Consider the following 17,800-nt stretch of genomic DNA (forward strand, 5'->3'; position numbering starts at 1 on the left):
ACCAGGACAGGGACAAGGGGTAGGAAGCCAAGGGCGCATGTGCCTTCACTGCTTACGGAAGGGGGAACACCAGACTGCCCCCCAATTAAATCAGCAAAAAACTCACACAACACTACTGCAGATCATGACATGACTGTCAAAGAAAGACGCTTACTCTTGATGCAGAAAATGGAGTGCCGGCACCCGAAGAAAGCTTGTTCTCTTTCCGGCACTAATCATAGAGATCAGTGCAGGAGCAGAAGATTACGTGAGTGCCACTTGGTTCATGCTTACATGTAACTTCCTGCATTTCTCTGGCTGAACATCATGGGAGCCATGTGCCGGTGAGTATTCTGTTGCATGGCTTTCACGTGATTACTAGTACTACATTCTATAGGGAGCATTGTGGCTGGCACTGATGGTGATTGTGGTTTGTACTTATAGGGGAACTGTGGCTGGTGTTAGTTGGGGATAAGATGGCTGGCACTAATAGGTGCATTGTGGCTGGAGATCACCGTTGTACAGAGTTTGGCATGGTAGTCAATATTATGGAAGTACTGTGGCTGTCACTGTTATGGGGGCAATGTGGCTGACAGTACTGTAAGAGGGGGCTTATTTTGATAACTTTGGACCTTGAATGCCAAAATAGCTTGTCTTACTGCTGATTTTAACATTAAAGATTAGATTAAGGGTAAGTGCATACAGGGCAGATATGCGGCATAAAAGTACACAGTGTATCTGTCCTGGATGCTGCAGGGGATTCTGCCCAAAAAACTCACCAAATTGCGGTACAATTTTTCAGGCAGAATCTCTGCTGCGGAAACTCTGCTAGAAAAAAGTTAATACTTACCCCGTTCTCCGTTGTTATAGCGACGCGTCCCTCTGCTCTGAGTAAAGCCCGGCCTCCTGGGATGACGCATTAGCCCATGTGACTGCTGACGCAGTCATATAAGAAAAAACTTCATCCCAGTAGGCCGGGCTACACTCATGACCACGCCCGGGGGTAAGTTCTTTTTCGGATTTGCGATTTATGCAGCAGGATCGCAACCTTTGTTGCAGGTTTTACCTCCCATTGAATTCAAAGGGGAGAACCCGTAACAGAAGAGCAGCGATTCCTAGGCATAAATTTACATGCTGCAGATTAAAAAAAACGCCCTCCTTTCCAACCATTTGTTCCTTCATCCAAAACTTTAAATAAAGAATTAAAAAAAAACAAAAAACGCACTGCAGGTCATTTTATGAACGGTTTCTCGGCTAATTTTTTCTGCAGTGCGTGGATGTGTTCAAATCTCATCTACTCTGCTGTTACTGTAGTTGCAGAAAATCCGCAGTAGTTACGCAGTAGTGTGTGCCCCCACCCTAAACACGGCACAGGTCAGGATTTAAAAAGACACGAAAAAAAAAACAGAGTTCACTGCAGGGGAAATGTAGTTTTACATACCAGCCATTCAAATAAATGGCCATCCATGTAATACAGTACATGGATTGGCCGGGTCCTCCAGAGCAAGAGCCGCTCTTGCTCAGAGGGGGGGTCCAAAGCGGGGGACCTCACCCTTTAATATCCACATATAATTAGATATATAAAAAAGGGTTGTCATGATGAGACACCCCCTTTAATGCAACTTTATTTATAATTTTTTATGTGTAAAATTAGTTTCAGCAGTTTCATCTTAACACTTGTTATTTTGCCCCTATAACCATGTAAAACTATAAAAGAAGCTTGCTGTTTATCAAACACAGATTTTTTCTTGCGGCTTCTCTTTGATAGCACTTGATTATTTCTAAAAATATAAATAACAGATACTGGAAGCTATGAAAAATATGTTTTCTGTTGCAAAAAACTAAAAATAACTCTAAATAGATGTTGTTTTTATAGCTGAAGCAAGCATCTACTGCAGGTACCAAACAATCTGCAGACATTCACAGAATACAGCCACACACTAAATATAGCTGCTTTATGTTGTGTCAATGAGGCTTTAATACTTTATATTTAAAGGGAAAGACGAAGGTTGATGTTTTTTTTTGCACAATACACATAATAAATCTATAACAAAGTAGCAAATCCCGTGCGGCCACAAGCTGTAGCATTTGATGGCCTTCATTTTCTGGTTATTGGGCAACTAAGAAGATCAAAATGATTGAATACTAAAAGTTTTTCTGCTTTTCCTGCTCTACCCAAGACTAAAGAAATCCACATAATTAATAGCAAAACAAGATATTCCAATCTGTAGTCAAGATCTCATTGAATATCTTCACTTGGTAAACGGACTCTCCTCAGGTGTAATTCAGCTGGAAGATAGGGAGCCTCCTAATAATGCTCCTTAAAAAAACATGCCATTGGATGTCTTCTAGAAAAAATAGTCTGTAAATATGACTTCGCAAATCCCAGCTCAGTGCTGACGAGGGCCAAAAATCTGAAACAGGTCTGTTTCTATATATGAGCCTCTGGTGAGATATGAGTCATGTTCTCAAACAGCGAGATACTGATATACAAGATTGACAAAGGTTTTCTTCCTTTGGGTGGGGAAAGATTTGCATATTTTCCCCCAGGGAGCATTGTCTGGAATCTCCATACTTTAAAGCAAATTTTTCTTGTGTGTAATGCTCTCTGTCACAGAGATAGCCAGAGAAGAAGCCCAACCCCATTGCACAATTCATCTGTAGTAACCTCTTTTTCCATGACTTCTGTTAAGGGCTTGTACAAAATGATAAAAACATTGACTGCTTTCTTCCAAAAATAGCGCCACACCTGTCCTTGTGGCACTGATTTTGGAAGAAAGCAGCCATGTTTTTATAATCCAGGAGAACTCCTTTAAGTACTCTATTGGCACCAGGACTTTGGTCTAATATATGCGCTACCAGGCACCCTGGTTTACCCTACTTCTTGATGCATAAAGCCCGGATCGGCAGTCAGGCAGTTCCCTACATTATGGAGATTTAGTAACAGTGAAGCTGTTCCCTGAGATTCTATTTTAAACAGACTGCTTAGCTGAGTCTATGTCTTAGTACATATCAGTTCTGCATGTACAGGGACATCTCCCAATTCTGAATCTCAACAGAAAAGCTGACATGATTTAGGCTTCCTAGACTCTAGTGGGAGTGGAATTTTCCTTTTTGAATTTTCAGGTTTGTCTTGAATTTTTGTTTAGCTTCGAAAAAAGATGCCTTATAGGTGATCTTATTAAAGGGTTTGTCCACTACCAGACAAATGATGACCTATCCACCGGATAGGTCACCAGTACATCATCTGTGGGGGTCTGACACCAAGACTCTGCACCGCTAACCTGCTCCGGCTGGCTCCGGGCATCGGAAGTCCATGCCGGAAGCAGATAGCTCCGGTCATGGAATAGCGGCCGAGCTGCAGTACTGCAGCTCTGCTCCTATTCAAGTGAATAGGAGCAGAGCTGCAGTTCGGCAGCACGGTTGCTATGCAATGTACAGAGCACACTGCTTCCAGCTCTGTACATTGCATAATGTGCAATAACATGCGATGCCAACAGGCCACCGGAGCAGCTGATCATTGCGGCTTTGCATTGCAAGGGTCCCATCTCAGGCTGCTGAGGAGACTGTAGAGCAGCTCCGTTAGTCGCGGGAATGGGGCTAGGTGAGAATAAGGTTTTTTATTTGTTTGCGATGGCACTATCTACAAGGGGGGGCTTACGGGCTGTGTGCCACTATCTACATAGGTGGGGTATGTGGCACTATCTACAAAGGAGGATATGTGGCACTATCTACAAGGGGGGTATGTGGGACTATCTACAGGGGTGTGTCCCGGTTCTTTAAAGAGGCTCTGTCACCAGATTATAAGTGCCCTATCTCCTACATAATCTGATCGGCGCTGTAATGTAGATAACAGTGGTTTTTATTTTGAAAAACTATAATTTTTTAGAATGTTATGAGCAATTTTAGATTTATGCTAATTCGTTTCTTAATGCCCAACTGGGCGTTTTTTTTACTTTTGACCAAGTGGGCGTTGTAAAGAGAAGTGTATGACGCTGACCAATTTGTGACCAATCAGCGTCATACACTTCTCTCCATTCATGTCCATTTGTACTCAGTACAGCGAGATCTTGCAAGATCACGCTGTGCTGTCACATACACCCACATTAACTTTACTGAAGTGTCTTGAGAGTAAATAGACATTGCCTCCAGCCAGGACGCGATGTCTATTCACACTCCCGACACTTCGGTAAAGTTTGTGTGGGACTTAATCACAGCACAGCGTGATCTGGCGAGATCATGCTGTGATTGACAGCTCAGCGTGATCTGGCAAGAGCACGCTGTGCTGTGTGAGTAAGTCCCACAAAAACTTTACCGAAGTGTCGGGAGTGTGAATAGACATCGCGTCCTGGCTGGAGGCAATGTCTATTCACTCTCAAGACACTTCAGTAAAGTTAATATGGGTGTATGTGACAGCACAGCGTGATCTCGCGAGATCTCGCTGTACTGAGTACAAATGGACATGAATGGAGAGAAGTGTATGACGCTGATTGGTCAGCGTCATACACTTCTCTTTGCAATGCCCACTTGGTGAAAAGTAATAAAACGCCCACTTGGGCATTAAAAAAATGAATTAGCATAAATCTAATAGTTTTTTAAAATAAAAAACACTGTTATCTACAATACAGCGCCGATCACATTATGTAGGAGATAGGGCACTTATAATCTGGTGACAGAGCCTCTTTAAGTTTCGAGTCAGTTATTTTAATAACTATTATGTTAATGAGATAACATAATTAAGTGATAACAAATGTTAAAATATCAGTGCTTAACTGTTTGTTACAATTTTCATAACCCTGTAACAAAAGGTTAATAAGAGTATACTTGGCAGCCTAGCTGTATTTTTATGTTGCACACAGAACTGATAAATGTTCATTGTCGGGAGGGCTGCTTGTTGGTTGCGGGGTAGGGGGGCCCAGTCAAAAGTTTGCTATGGGGCCCAGTCTTTCCTAGTTATGCCCCTGGTGGATGCCACTTCACTTTTTGCTTCACACGACAGAGATGCTGGCATTAATCCAGGATTTACCCAATATGACAAGTTTCTAGGTCTATCTAATACATGTAAATGACTGACTAAGTGGGAAGGAAACGAAAAACATTTAATGAGAATTTAAAAAAAATCAAAAAAAAAAAAAAAATCAATGTAACAGCCCGTCTGGGATATTTCAAGCAGATTGGTGTCTAGGGAAACAGATATGCCTGTTTACTTGCAATGTGGAAGGACATGACGGCTTTGGTCAAGGTTTTTGTATTGATTGTAAGATGCTAGGAAGTGACTGTTCCTCAATGTTTTGGTTTATAAATAAGATCTGATTGACAGAGAAATAAGGTTGTGATTCTATCTACTCTGCATATCACATTGGTGTATGAATGTAATTATCTTCACAGCTAAGATTAAAGCATGATGCTGGTCAAAAGCATGATGTAAAATTGGACATTTAGGAGGAAACTTTACAAAAAAGAGCCAATTGCAATTGCTTCTAAATTACTTATCAGTTATAGATTTATATGTGATTGACAACCAATGTTTGATAGATTTTTACATCTATGGTGTTTTCACTTGCAACACTGAGTAGTAGCATATAATGCTCTTTTCTAGAGTAGTGGTACCATATCATGGGCCACAAGAAGCCTGTTTGTGTCTAGATAAGATGCAACTTCCTCCCCTGGATAAATAATTGGGCAGGAATGCTCAATAGCTAAGAGGGGTACTTCTTTTTGCTGCGAGGAAAGGTTTGTCAGTGTGCACAATGGCCCTATGATGCAGTCAAAAATGGGCATAGCAATAGTGGGCGTAGAGGTAGCAGTTGTACTCGTGCCCATGTGCCTATGGGGGTCAAAAGGCCCCTGTGCAACATACAATGGCGGATCATCATAGGGCGTTTTGGGCGGTCGCCCGGGGCCGGAGGCCCCCTGGGGGCCATGGCTGCCCAAAGTACAATGTAGTAGCTGCGAATTGCGGCAAAAACCGCTATGAAACAGCATTGTATATGTCCTGCAAAAGGACCTTTAGACATAAGGTCACATGACCTCATCTCTGAAGTTCTTACTACTGTTTAGAGACCTGCTGGTCACATGACCGCAGGTCCATGAGCAGCAGCAAGACTCCACAGAGAAGACTGAGGTGAGCTGCTATGTAAGTATAAGGGGATGGATTTGTTTAAGGGGTCTGTATTTAGGAGGTTTGGGTCTTTTTTTAGTTTAAGGGGTCTGTATTTAGGGGTTCTGAGGTCTGTATCAGTTTAAGGGGTTTAGGGTCTGTATATTTAGGGGTCTGTGTTAGTTTAAGGGGACTGGGGTCTTTATTTAGAGGGCCTGTATTAGCTTAGGGGTCTTTATTTAGGGGGTCTGTATTAGATTAGGGGGTCTGGTCTGGGGTCTGTATTAAGGGAGTCAGGTCTGGGGTCTTTATTACTGTAGGGGGGTCAGGTCTGGGGTCTGTATTTAGGCGTCTGGGGTCTGTATTAGTTTATGGGGTCTGTATTTAGGGGGCCTGGTCTAGGATCTATTTGTTTAGGGGTCTTTATTTAGGGGTCTGTATTAGTTTAGGTGGTCTGTATTAAGGGAGTCAGGTCTGGGGTCATTATTAGTGTGGGGGTCAGGTCTGGGGTCTGTATTTAGGGGTCTGGTCTGAGGTCTGTATTTATTTAGGGTGCTTGTTCTGGGGTCTGTATTTGTTTAGGGTTTATGGTCTGGGGACTGCAATAGTTTAGAAGGTCTGGGTCTGTATTAGTTTAGGGGTCTTTATTTAGGGGACTGCAATAGTTTAGAAGGTCTGGGGTATGTATGTATTCTATGATCTAGTCTGGGGTCCAAATTTATTAGTCTGAGTAAAAGGGGTTGTCCAGGCACATCGATAGGTCATCAGTATAAAAACGGTCTGTGCCCGGACAACCCCTTTAATGTATGGTCCTGGGCCTTGGTGTCTAAATTTGTGTGTTTCTATAGAGGCTGGAAATGTGATGGGCAAAGATGTTTCATCAGGAGAAGTCGCCATAACGGTCTGCGTCAGATGGAGAAGAAAAGAAAACGACTCCCATCAGAGAAGACATCACTTGTGAGTCACTGGATCTATAGGGGATCTGTCCCCTCTCCTGACATGTCTATTGTAGGAAATCCTTGTATTCTACATATCTTTGTGTACCCAGTATGAATAAACAAATATGTGTTACCATTCCCATTGTCAAGAGGAAGTGTCCCTACACAGTGTGATACTGTCAGCGATGGTTGGAGATTGTCAGTATGTAGGGACACAGCCCTTTGACAAGGGGAATCGTAACAACCATTTGTCAATGCTCGCACAGAAAGGTGGTGTTCACTATAGACACGGCAGAGCGGCGGTGGGGAAGGGGAGCCCAAGTTTGTGGAACAGCCCAGGGCCTATGGTCTACTTAATCCGCCACTAGTAACATAGGAAACTAGTATTGTAGATAGCACACGATTTGAGGGAGCCCGGTTACAGATTTTGCATTGCGGTCCAGGAGCTACAACATAAAACGGATACTGAACCACCTACAATACATCAATGGTAAGAAAAAGTTTGCCAACTGTTTGGATTTTAGGAACTTTATAGTTTGTAGTCTGGCGCAAAGCAAATATTTCTTACAACATGGGTTGACTGGATTAACTACAAAATCCTCTTCCCCAACCCTCCTTTTGGCTCGCTTTGTGGATTCTATGGAAATTTTGCGCCCAGCTCGTTCTCGCCAGATCTAGATTTTGTCTTGGTATGCTTATCCTTGCTATTTTAAACTATATTTATATCCGATATAGTTGCACATTATACTGCTTAATGTATAGACCTGATGTCACTTCTCATTTTTATTTTTCTGTTTATCTTTTTATTTTCTGTATATTTAGTGATCTGTTTTGATGGCATGCTTCGCATGCACTGTGATTGATATCTTGTGTGGTGTCTACCTACCTGATTGTCATTGTTTGCTACTTAATTCTTGTCTGTTGGAAAACATTTATTAAAAACAGATTTGACCAAAAAAAAAAAAAGATCTGGAGTCAGTAAAACGGTCTATTGCTTCCATTAACAACTGGGCGCCACAGATGTATTTATTGACTCCAGAGGTTTAACTTGAAGCTTCAGGGGCCACAATGCAAAATCTGTAACAGGTCATCACTGATAATTATCAGAAAGGAGATAAAAAAGGCAAAATATACGTACTAAATGTCTAAAAACGGGTTTCCCTGCATTCTTTTCTTAGCAGCATTTGAATGTGATCCGCCTCAACATGCAGCGACTCTTTCTACTCCATTGCTTACTCTTTAAATTATTGACATACACTGGTAAGTAGCATTACTTGAGGCAAATGTTATCTAAAACTGTACATATGACACCTTCTAATCCTCACACAAGCTCCCAACTCTTCCACATGAATAATGAAAACGTCCATTGTCATATACCTGAGGGGCATGTCATATGGTGCTTAAATTAAAAATATTCAACAAAAAATTGTGTCAACCCAGAAATTTGGGCGGATAGCAAAAACGCCATTAAAAACACTAGTTTAAAAGGAATCGGTCAGGTAATTTTTGCATACCAAATACCAGTGTTGGGTAAACCTTTTAAAACCATGCACCCACATACCTTAGTTGCGAATTGTGGCAAAAAACACTACGAAACAGCATTGTATATGTCCTGCAAAAGGACCTTTAGACATAAGGCATGGACATCACAGTACCACAGTATATAATGGCATTTTCCTAGGATTACTGATTGGTGGAGTCCAATCTTTGTGGCCATGACTGACCCCTAGAACAGATTTTTTTACTCTGCACACTGCCAATTTTTAACCTGAAGATGTGAGATAAACTGCAATTCAGCCCAATTCACTTATATAGGGCTTTGTTGTATTTCTAAACCTGGTAAGGAGCAGCACTCTGGACAGAAAAAGTTTAAGGGGGCATGGCCCCTTCATTCTAGGGATGAGTCAGGGCTCCAACAGCCGGACACCAACCAATTAGTAATTGCTAGCATATCCCAGAAGTTTGGCATCACTTAAGCCCTTATACACCAGCCAATAATCGGGCAAACTAGTGTTCATATGAACGCTGGCTCCCAATTATTGTCCTGTGTAAACAATTAAATGATCAGCCCGTGTGGGGAAACCCTCGTTCATCGGCTGATCGCATCTTTTATGCAGCACAAAATATTATCGCTGTCGGCAGCGCATCTCCCTGTGTACAAAGGGAAATGTGCTCCAGACATGATAGAAATGCATTGGGTTAGCGATTGTAGTAACAGTCGTTCGTTCCCCAAATTAAGCGATCATGACACCGTTTAAAGGGAGCAACGTGCGCCGATCGACAATCTGTATCTTGTTTTAAAAGTGGTATACATGGGCGATATCTGCCAGTGTAAAGCCACCTTTACTCTGGTGGAAATACTCCTTTAAAGAGAAGGCTTTACCAGAACCCTGAATGACAAATCTGTCTATTTTCACTTGGGTGTTTGGATTTTATAGGAAAGCACCATTTTCACCTAAAAAGTAATGAAAATAAATCACTAGCACTTACTTGATTTGTCCTCTCCTGTCAAGTTTCGCAGTAATGTACCGTGGCACATACCTTTTCCCTGTATCGCTGCATAACAAGACCGATATCTAAGAAACGAATGACTAGCATTTTTAACAACGCAACCGAATAGGATGATTGAGACTTATATAACATGGATTGCTGTGGTATGTCATGTTACTATGTATGGAATGTCATTGAAGCCTGTGATGTGGACATGAGACAAAAAGTGGCATGACATTGTACGGGCGTTTTTTTATTTTTTATAGAAACATTCTTAGGGCCAAAAATACCGCTGGCATTTGAAGGGTTGTACAGTCTAATATGGGTTAAATGGGTTGTCTAGTTTAGAAAACCCATTTCCAAGTAAACTATTATGGAATTTTGAGTTAATCGAAGGGGATCCCCATTAATGGAAAATTTGGAATGCTTCATTCCTCCTTTGAGGGCGCTACAAGGGATTTAAACACTTGCTGTAGGGTTCCCCTGCAGTTTACAGCTGATCGCCCTGTGATCAGCTTATAATTGGAAGTACCTTCTAGATCAGGGGTTCCAAGCATGCGGCCCTGGGGCTGTTATCTGTGGCCCGCGGGACACAGAGCCGCTAGTACAGACTCTGCTCTGGGACTATGGAATTCCCTGACATCGCTGTATACATATGGACAGTGAGTCAGGGTCTTCCCCAGAGCGGAGTTCCGGGCAGAGCGCTAGTATCTACTCTTCTCCGGGACTCTGTGGAATCCCCTGACATCGCTGTCCATATATGGACAGCGATGTCTGGGGCTACCCCAGAGCCGGAGTCCCGTGCAGAGTGCTAGTATAGGCTCTGCTCCGGGACTCTGTGGAATTCCCTGACATCGCTGTCCATATATGGACAGTGTGTGGGGTCTTCCCCAGAGCGGAGTCCCAGGCAGAGCGCTAGTATCGGCTCTGCTCCGGGACTCTGTGGAATCCCCTGACATCGCTGTCCACATATGGACAGTGTTGTCAGGGTCTTCCCCAGAGTGGAGTCCCAGGCAGAGCGCTAGTATAGGCTCTGCTCAGGGACTCTGTGGAATCTTCTGACATCGCTGTCCACATATGGACAGCGATGTCTGGGGCTTCCCCAGAGTTGGGACACTGGGGAAGCCTCGGACATCGGGACTCCAGCTCTGGGGTTGCCCCTGACATCCATGTCCATATATTGACAGTGATGTCAGTAAGCAGAGCTGGAATCCCAGGCAGAGTGCTACAAGCGGCTCTGCTCAGGGACTCCAGCTCTGGGCAAGCCCCTGACATCACTGTCCATATATTGACACTGATGTTAATGGCTTCCCCAGGGTTCCGGCACAGAGCCTATACTAGTGCTCAGCTCCGGGACTCCGGCTCTGGGGTTGCCCCTATCACATTCCAGTCCAGGAGGATCCCCTGACGTCACTGTGTATGGACAGTGATGTCAGGGGCTCCAACAGTAGAGGAATCCCTAGCCAAAGCGTCGGCAACGCTCTGGCTGGGGATTCCACTCCTAGAGGGAGCCCCAATCGAGCTATCTACTTGGGGTGTGTGTGGCATTATCTGCATCTGCGGAGGCCACTGTGGCAGCATCTGCGGAGGTCACTGCGGCAGCATCTGCGGAGGGCACTGTGGCAGCATCTGCGGAGGGCACTGTGGCAGCATCTATGGAGGGCACTGTGGCAGCATCTATGGAGGGCACTGTGGCAGCATCTGCGGAGGGCACTGTGGCAGCATCTGCGGAGGTCACTGCGGCAGCATCTGCGGAGGGCACTGTGGCAGCATCTGCGGAGGGCACTGTGGCAGCATCTACAGAGGGTACTGTGGCAGCATTTACAGAGGGCACTGTGGCAGCATCTACAGAGGGTACTGTGGCAGTATGTACAGAAGGCACTGTGGCATTATCTAGGGGTGTGTTGAATTATCTACAGAGGGCACTGTGGCATTATCTACAGAGGGCACTGTGGCATTATCTACAGAGGGCACTGTGGCATTATCTACAGAGGGCACTGTGGCATTATCTACAGAGGGCACTGTGGCATTATCTACAGAGGACTCTGTGGCAGCATCTACAGAGGGCACTGTGGCAGCATCCCCAGAGGGCACTGTGGCAGCATCCCCAGAGGGCACTGTGGCAGCATTCCTAGAGGGCACTGTGGCAGCATCCCCAGAGGGCTCTCTGGCACTATCCAAAAAGGGGCTGCCCAATCTTGATATGTGTGTCTGCCAAACACTGCTAACTGAGTCGCCGGACTGGAAAACTGGATTGTTGAAATAAGCACGTGGAGAATTCTCTCAAATTTTAAACCTAGCGGTATTATTATAGTATTATTATTATTATAGTAATATACCCGGCCGAGTTTGAGACCCCTGTTCTAGATTATATAAACTGCCCAATGTGGACAACTTCCTGTGGCTTAATCATTGTGTAATAAAAAGTCATACAATATATTCTGGAATACAATTCCTCACTATTTTAATATTTCTGCTTGTTGTTATTGAATGAAAATATTCTTGTTTGCATCCAGAGGCTGAAAACTTTACCACAACATAGTTTGATACAATGTACCCTGTCTAGACAATCTCCCATGAGTCAAACACATCAGTAGCACCCATCTATCACCTTTTTGCACTGTGTCCCGTGCAGGTAAAATGTATAAGCCTGGAGTTTAGGCTGTTTAACTCACAGATGATTGTATAAACTAGATGCAATGTGACAAACACATGAGAAATTTCCAGCTGTATGGGTTTTCAGTCTGTATGGATTTTCAGCCTTTACATGAATGAAGAATGTTACAGTTCACTGACAGCAAGCAGAGATCTTGAAAATGTTAAGGCATTTAAAAACAAAGTATATGGGGACGTTGCGTAACTTTTCATTATATGAAGTCTACCTTTACTTATATATGCCTGGAAAAACCTTTTAGGGGGTAAAGAGTACAGGGTATATATTTTAGCCTCCATTATGAAAACGAGTGCACAAGAGTGTCCTGAGCCCCCACAGCGACAACAGTGAGGAGAACTTTGTATGGAGCGTGAATCGAGCATGCGAACTTCCGGTCAATTTAAAGTCTATGGGACTGACGATGACAACAGAGTACAGCGCTCAGATGTGTCCATCTGCCCCATAGACATTGGGTAGAGCAGCAGGGCGCATGCTCGATCGTCGCTCCTTTCAAGCTGCTCCTCACTGCGAGGGGTGCAGTGAGGGGGAACAGGGGGTTCGGGACACGTGTTCTAGTGGTTGGAAGGGGTATCAGCAGTGGGGCACCCAGAGATCAGACATTTTTTACCTATCCTGTGGATAGGTGATAAATGCCAGTTTTAGGACAACCCCTTTAAGGAACTTGATAACTTATATTTTGCTTTCAAGCTTCAAGATTTTGAAAATGACTTCCTTGTAGTAAAAATATCTTTCCTTATTGAAGATTCATTAAAACATGCATGTTGCAGTGGACAGTTCGTGATTACAGGTGCCAACGTGTTTTGAACACACCTGTTCTTAGTCTTGGCCAAGAGCAGGTGTTTTCAAAACGCGTAAGCGTCTGTAATTATGGACACTCCACTGCAGTAGGTTTTAAGGAATCTTTAATAAAGAAAGATATTTTTACTTCAAGGAAGTGCTGGATTAACTTTCTTATTAGTATCTGTATTTGTCGACCTTGGAAGCCAGCAAGGTATCCCTGCACTCCGATCATTTAAGGGCTCAATACTAATACTATATGGAATACAAGAAGTGGTGAACATTATACATATATTTTTTTCATAGTGCAATGTATGTCTTTAATTACCTTTTATACGTAAAACTCTTTTATTAAAATGCTAATTGACATGAGCAAATTTTGGAAATTTCCCTTTGACCACTTGTTTTAATATGCCAACAGCTAGTTATAAGTATCCAGGCCTTATATGGCATAATCTGTGCAGTGTTGTGCCAGAATGCCCACTGCACAATAAGGGTATGTTCACACAGATTATTTTTAGGCGTATTTCAGAACGTAAAACGCTCATATTACGCTCCTAAATACACTTGAAATACGCCTGTTGATTTCAATAGGAAATACACTGTGTGGTACGCAGCTGAATAAAAAAAAAAGCCTCATAAAAATACGCCTTACAGTGTTTTACAAGTTGACTTTCCATTGAAACTACAAACGCAAAAGCTTAGAAAATATGCCTCAAGATACGCTTGAAAAACCCCCAAGCCGCGCTTCAAAAACACTTTGAAATTCAGCCCCAAAAACGCCTGGATTCTGAGGCTGTTTTATCTTGAAATGAACCTCGTATTTTTCTGCTTTAAACATATGCCGTGTAAACATACCCTAAGGCCAGGTTCCCACGTAGCGTAAACGCCGCAGAATTTCTGCAACAAAATCCTGCAGCATTTACAGTAGCAGCAAAGTCGATGAGATTTAGAAAATCTCATCCACATGCTGCAGAAAAAACCTGCAGCGTAAACGTTAATAAATTGACCTAAGGTGAGGAATTTTATTCCGCAGCATGTCAATTTATGCTGCATTTTCATTGATTTTCTGTTGTGAGTTTTGAACCATGAACTTCAATGGGGATGCAAAACACGCAACAGAAAGCCAAGTGTTGCGACTTTTCCTGAGTAATCGTAGCGATTACGCTGCAAAAATCGCAACTCCGGAAAAAAATAAAAAATAAATCATACTTACCCAGAAGGCCCTCCTTCTTCCTGCACTCCGACCTCCTCGGATGACGTTTCATCCCATGTGACCGCTGCAGGTAATCACAGGTTGCAGCATCACATGGCCTGCAACGTTATCGTAGGAGGCCGGACTACAAGCAGAGAAGACGGAGGGGGTAAGTATGAACCACTTTCGTCCGCAGTGGAAATTCCATTCAAAAAAACGCACCACAATGTGGAGTGATTTTTTTCAGACGGAATGTCTTGCGGGTTAAAGGTCGGTCACGCTTCGTGATTTCTACGCAGCGCGTCCGACCTGTGGGAACCTGGCCTATATGTGTATTCACATGCGGTAGATTTGTTACAGAAATTTCTGTGACTGTTCCATACATCTGAATAGAACGTGCGGAAATCAATGCACATGCTGCAGAAACAAGCCTATTTAGATGAATGCAACAAATCTTCCATGTGTGAACATACTATAACCCCTTGCCAACATTTGGCATAGGGTTATGTCATAGCCGGAAAGAGGAAGCATGGAGCAGGCTCATGCGCTGAGTCCGCTCCATATTCAGTGAGTATTGGCTGTATGTTACAACCGACACGTCACTGCAACAGCCAGGATCGGCGATCATTTTGATCCAGGCCGTTTAACCACTTAGATGCCATGGTAAGCCCCCTAGAGGGACTAAAAAAATAAGTAAAAAAACAGTCAAATAAAGGGTTTTGTTTTATAAACAAAAATAAATTTAAAGTTAAAAAAAAAACTCTCTTCCTATTTTTCCCCATAAGCATTGTAACAAAAAATAAATAAACATAATTAGTATCGCATTGTCCGTAAAAGTTCAAACTATTACAATATAACATTATTAACCCGCATGGTGAACAGTATATATATATATATATATATATATATATATATTAAAAAATGGCCAGAATTGCTGTTTTTAATCACCTTGTCTACCACAAAAAATGGAATAAAAAGTCATATGTACCCCCAAACGGTACCAATACAAATTACAACTTGCCCCATAAAAACAAGCCCGCACGCCACTCAATCGACAAAAAAATAAAATGGTTACAGGTCACAGAATGCGGTGACACCAAACTATTTTTTTTTTAACAATTAGTTTTTTCTTTGTAAAAGTAGTAAAACATAAAATAAAATATATAAACTTGGTATCACCGTAATCTTATTGACTCAGAATAAAGTTAACATGTTTTTACTGCAGGGCAAATGCTATAAAAATGAATCCCAAAAACAATGGTGGGATCACTGTTTCTCTTCCATTCCAACTCACAAAGATTTATTTTTTTCCAGTTTCCCAGTACATTATATGGTGCGATAAAAAACTACAACTTGTCTCACAAAAAAAAACAAGCCCTCATATGGCTACAGCATATCAACAGAAAAATAAAAAGTTAAGACTTTTTGAGATGGGGAGGAAAGAACAAAAATTTAAAAACTAAAAATGTCTGCGGCATTCAGGGGTTAAACCTTAGACTTTTCTGGAGTTTGCCAGTAACATAATAAACAGATTTTGTTTCCACTTTTTTTATTTTGTGTAATGTAATCCATTCTATGATATATGTACTTTATAACTCCGCTATACTTTACTCATATATTATAATGGGGATCATACCAGTCAATAATCAAGGAGAATCTGCCCACATAGACTGCTGGAGAGCGGAGGGTAAGGCTGCCCTAGAATTTGTGTGTGGTGAAAAGGTAGTGTTGGCATATGCCAGCCGGTTATCTGTGTCTTAGTAACAGAACCATGTGTTCTACTTACAGCCGGTCTTCTCCATGAGCTCCCGAGTCACCTGTGATCGGGATTGTGACAGTCCCATAGTATATCCAACGAGGAGAGCCCTGGGCTCAGGATCTCCTGCAGGAATGGTCAGGTAGAGTGCTAAGTGCTTGCGGGGGGTAGCTCAGTACAGGGTCCCTACAAGACAGGCGCTCATCTATCCTATTCTCTCAGCTTGGCACTGGGTCTTTAATCTGTAACACAACAGCAGAAGTTCCTTGAGTTACTATCCAAAGGAAAAGAAATGTCTGGTGCAGTCCAGTGTTACTATGTCCAGTAGAGAAAAGTCCCCAGCTCCCGTATTACCATTTCCAGAGGGAGATGCTGCAGGTGCAGCCCCTGTGTTACTATATCCAGTAGAGAAGTAGTCCCTGGTGCAGCCCCTGTGTTACTATATCCAGTATAGAAGTAGTCCCTGGTGCAGCCCCTGTGTTACTATATCCAGTAGAGAAGTAGTCCCTGGTGCAGCCCCTGTGTTACTATATCCAGTAGAAAAGTAGTCCCTGGTGCAGCCCCTGTGTTACTATATCCAGTAGAGAAGTAGTCCCTGGTGCAGCCCCTGTGTTACTATATCCAGTAGAGAAGTAGTCCCTGGTGCAGCCCCTGTGTTACTATATCCAGTAGAAAAGTTGTCCCTGGTGCAGCCCCTGTGTTACTATATCCAGTAGAGAAGTTGTCCCTGGTGCAGCCCCTGTGTTACTATATCCAGTAGAGAAGTCGTCCCTGGTGCAGCCCCTGTGCACTATATCCAGTAGAGAAGTAGTCCCTGGTGCAGCCCCTGTGTTACTACATCCAGTAGAGAAGTCGTCCCTGGTGCAGCCCCTGTGTTACTATATCCAGTAGAGAAGTCGTCCCTGGTGCAGTCCCTGTGCACTATATCCAGTAGAGAAGTAGTCCCTGGTGCAGCCCCTGTGTTACTATATCCAGTAGAGAAGTAGTCCCTGGTGCAGCCCCTGTGTTACTACATCCAGTAGAGAAGTCGTCCCTGGTGCAGCCCCTGTGTTACTATATCCAGTAGAGAAGTCGTCCCTGGTGCAGCCCCTGTGCACTATATCCAGTAGAGAAGTAGTCCCTGGTGCAGCCCCTGTGTTACTATATCCAGTAGAGAAGTAGTCCCTGGTGCAGCCCCTGTGTTACTATATCCAGTAGAGAAGTAGTCCCTGGTGCAGCCCCTGTGTTACTACATCCAGTAGAGAAGTCGTCCCTGTGTGATACTATCCGGCAGCTCGGAGCAGAACCGCTGCAGTTCCTCTCTGTGTTATTCTATAGGTTTCTGTGTCCGGGAAGCTCGCTGTACTAATTAGAGCAGACAGATAACACATCCCCTGGGTCCCAGTGCCTGCCGTGTTTAATCTGTTCTTCTCCAGCCCACCTGCCTGCCTAAATTCACCCGGGGAGAGCGCATTCTAATAGTCTAGGGACAGGGAGGAGGTGTCATCCAGAGACCAGAGATATATCATCCTGCCTGTACATGCCTGCACTACCTGGGTCACCACCATCTAATCAGGGACTAAATGCAGCGATTATAGCAGAAGAAGCTGTCAGTATCACTCTGTGTCAGTGGATTGTCTGTATAATTCAGCATATTCCCGTCATGACATACATGTTAACCAAACTATTGCCATTAAGAAATGCACAGTAAAATGCTCCGTGCATATAGGGGGTATATATCCCTTTAAGAAACAAATGTATCCAGTAAGAAAAGTCATCTTGTTACACAATCAAATATTTAAGAACAATTCTCTTAAAATAAAAATGTTTGCATTCAGTATAGCATGGTATTGATTGGGGAGTTTACCCCAAGATTATGAAAAAAACTAAAAAAATCCACAATAAACACACA

General features: G+C 43.2%; 1 protein-coding gene across 1 annotated transcript in view; it reads right to left on the reverse strand.

Moving 5' to 3' along the window:
- TESC (tescalcin) overlaps positions 1 to 17,257 on the reverse strand; it is an 82,624-nt gene extending 65,367 nt beyond the window's left edge. The window contains exon 1 of the mRNA XM_075835222.1: positions 15,940 to 17,257. Coding sequence (XP_075691337.1) covers positions 15,940 to 15,997 — 58 coding nt within the window. The 5' untranslated portion in view covers positions 15,998 to 17,257. The remainder of the gene's footprint in view (positions 1 to 15,939) is intronic.
- Between the last annotated feature and the right edge of the window lie 543 nt (positions 17,258 to 17,800).

The sequence above is a fragment of the Rhinoderma darwinii genome, chromosome 1 (genome assembly GCF_050947455.1).
Source record: "Rhinoderma darwinii isolate aRhiDar2 chromosome 1, aRhiDar2.hap1, whole genome shotgun sequence".
Lineage (NCBI taxonomy): Eukaryota > Metazoa > Chordata > Amphibia > Anura > Rhinodermatidae > Rhinoderma > Rhinoderma darwinii.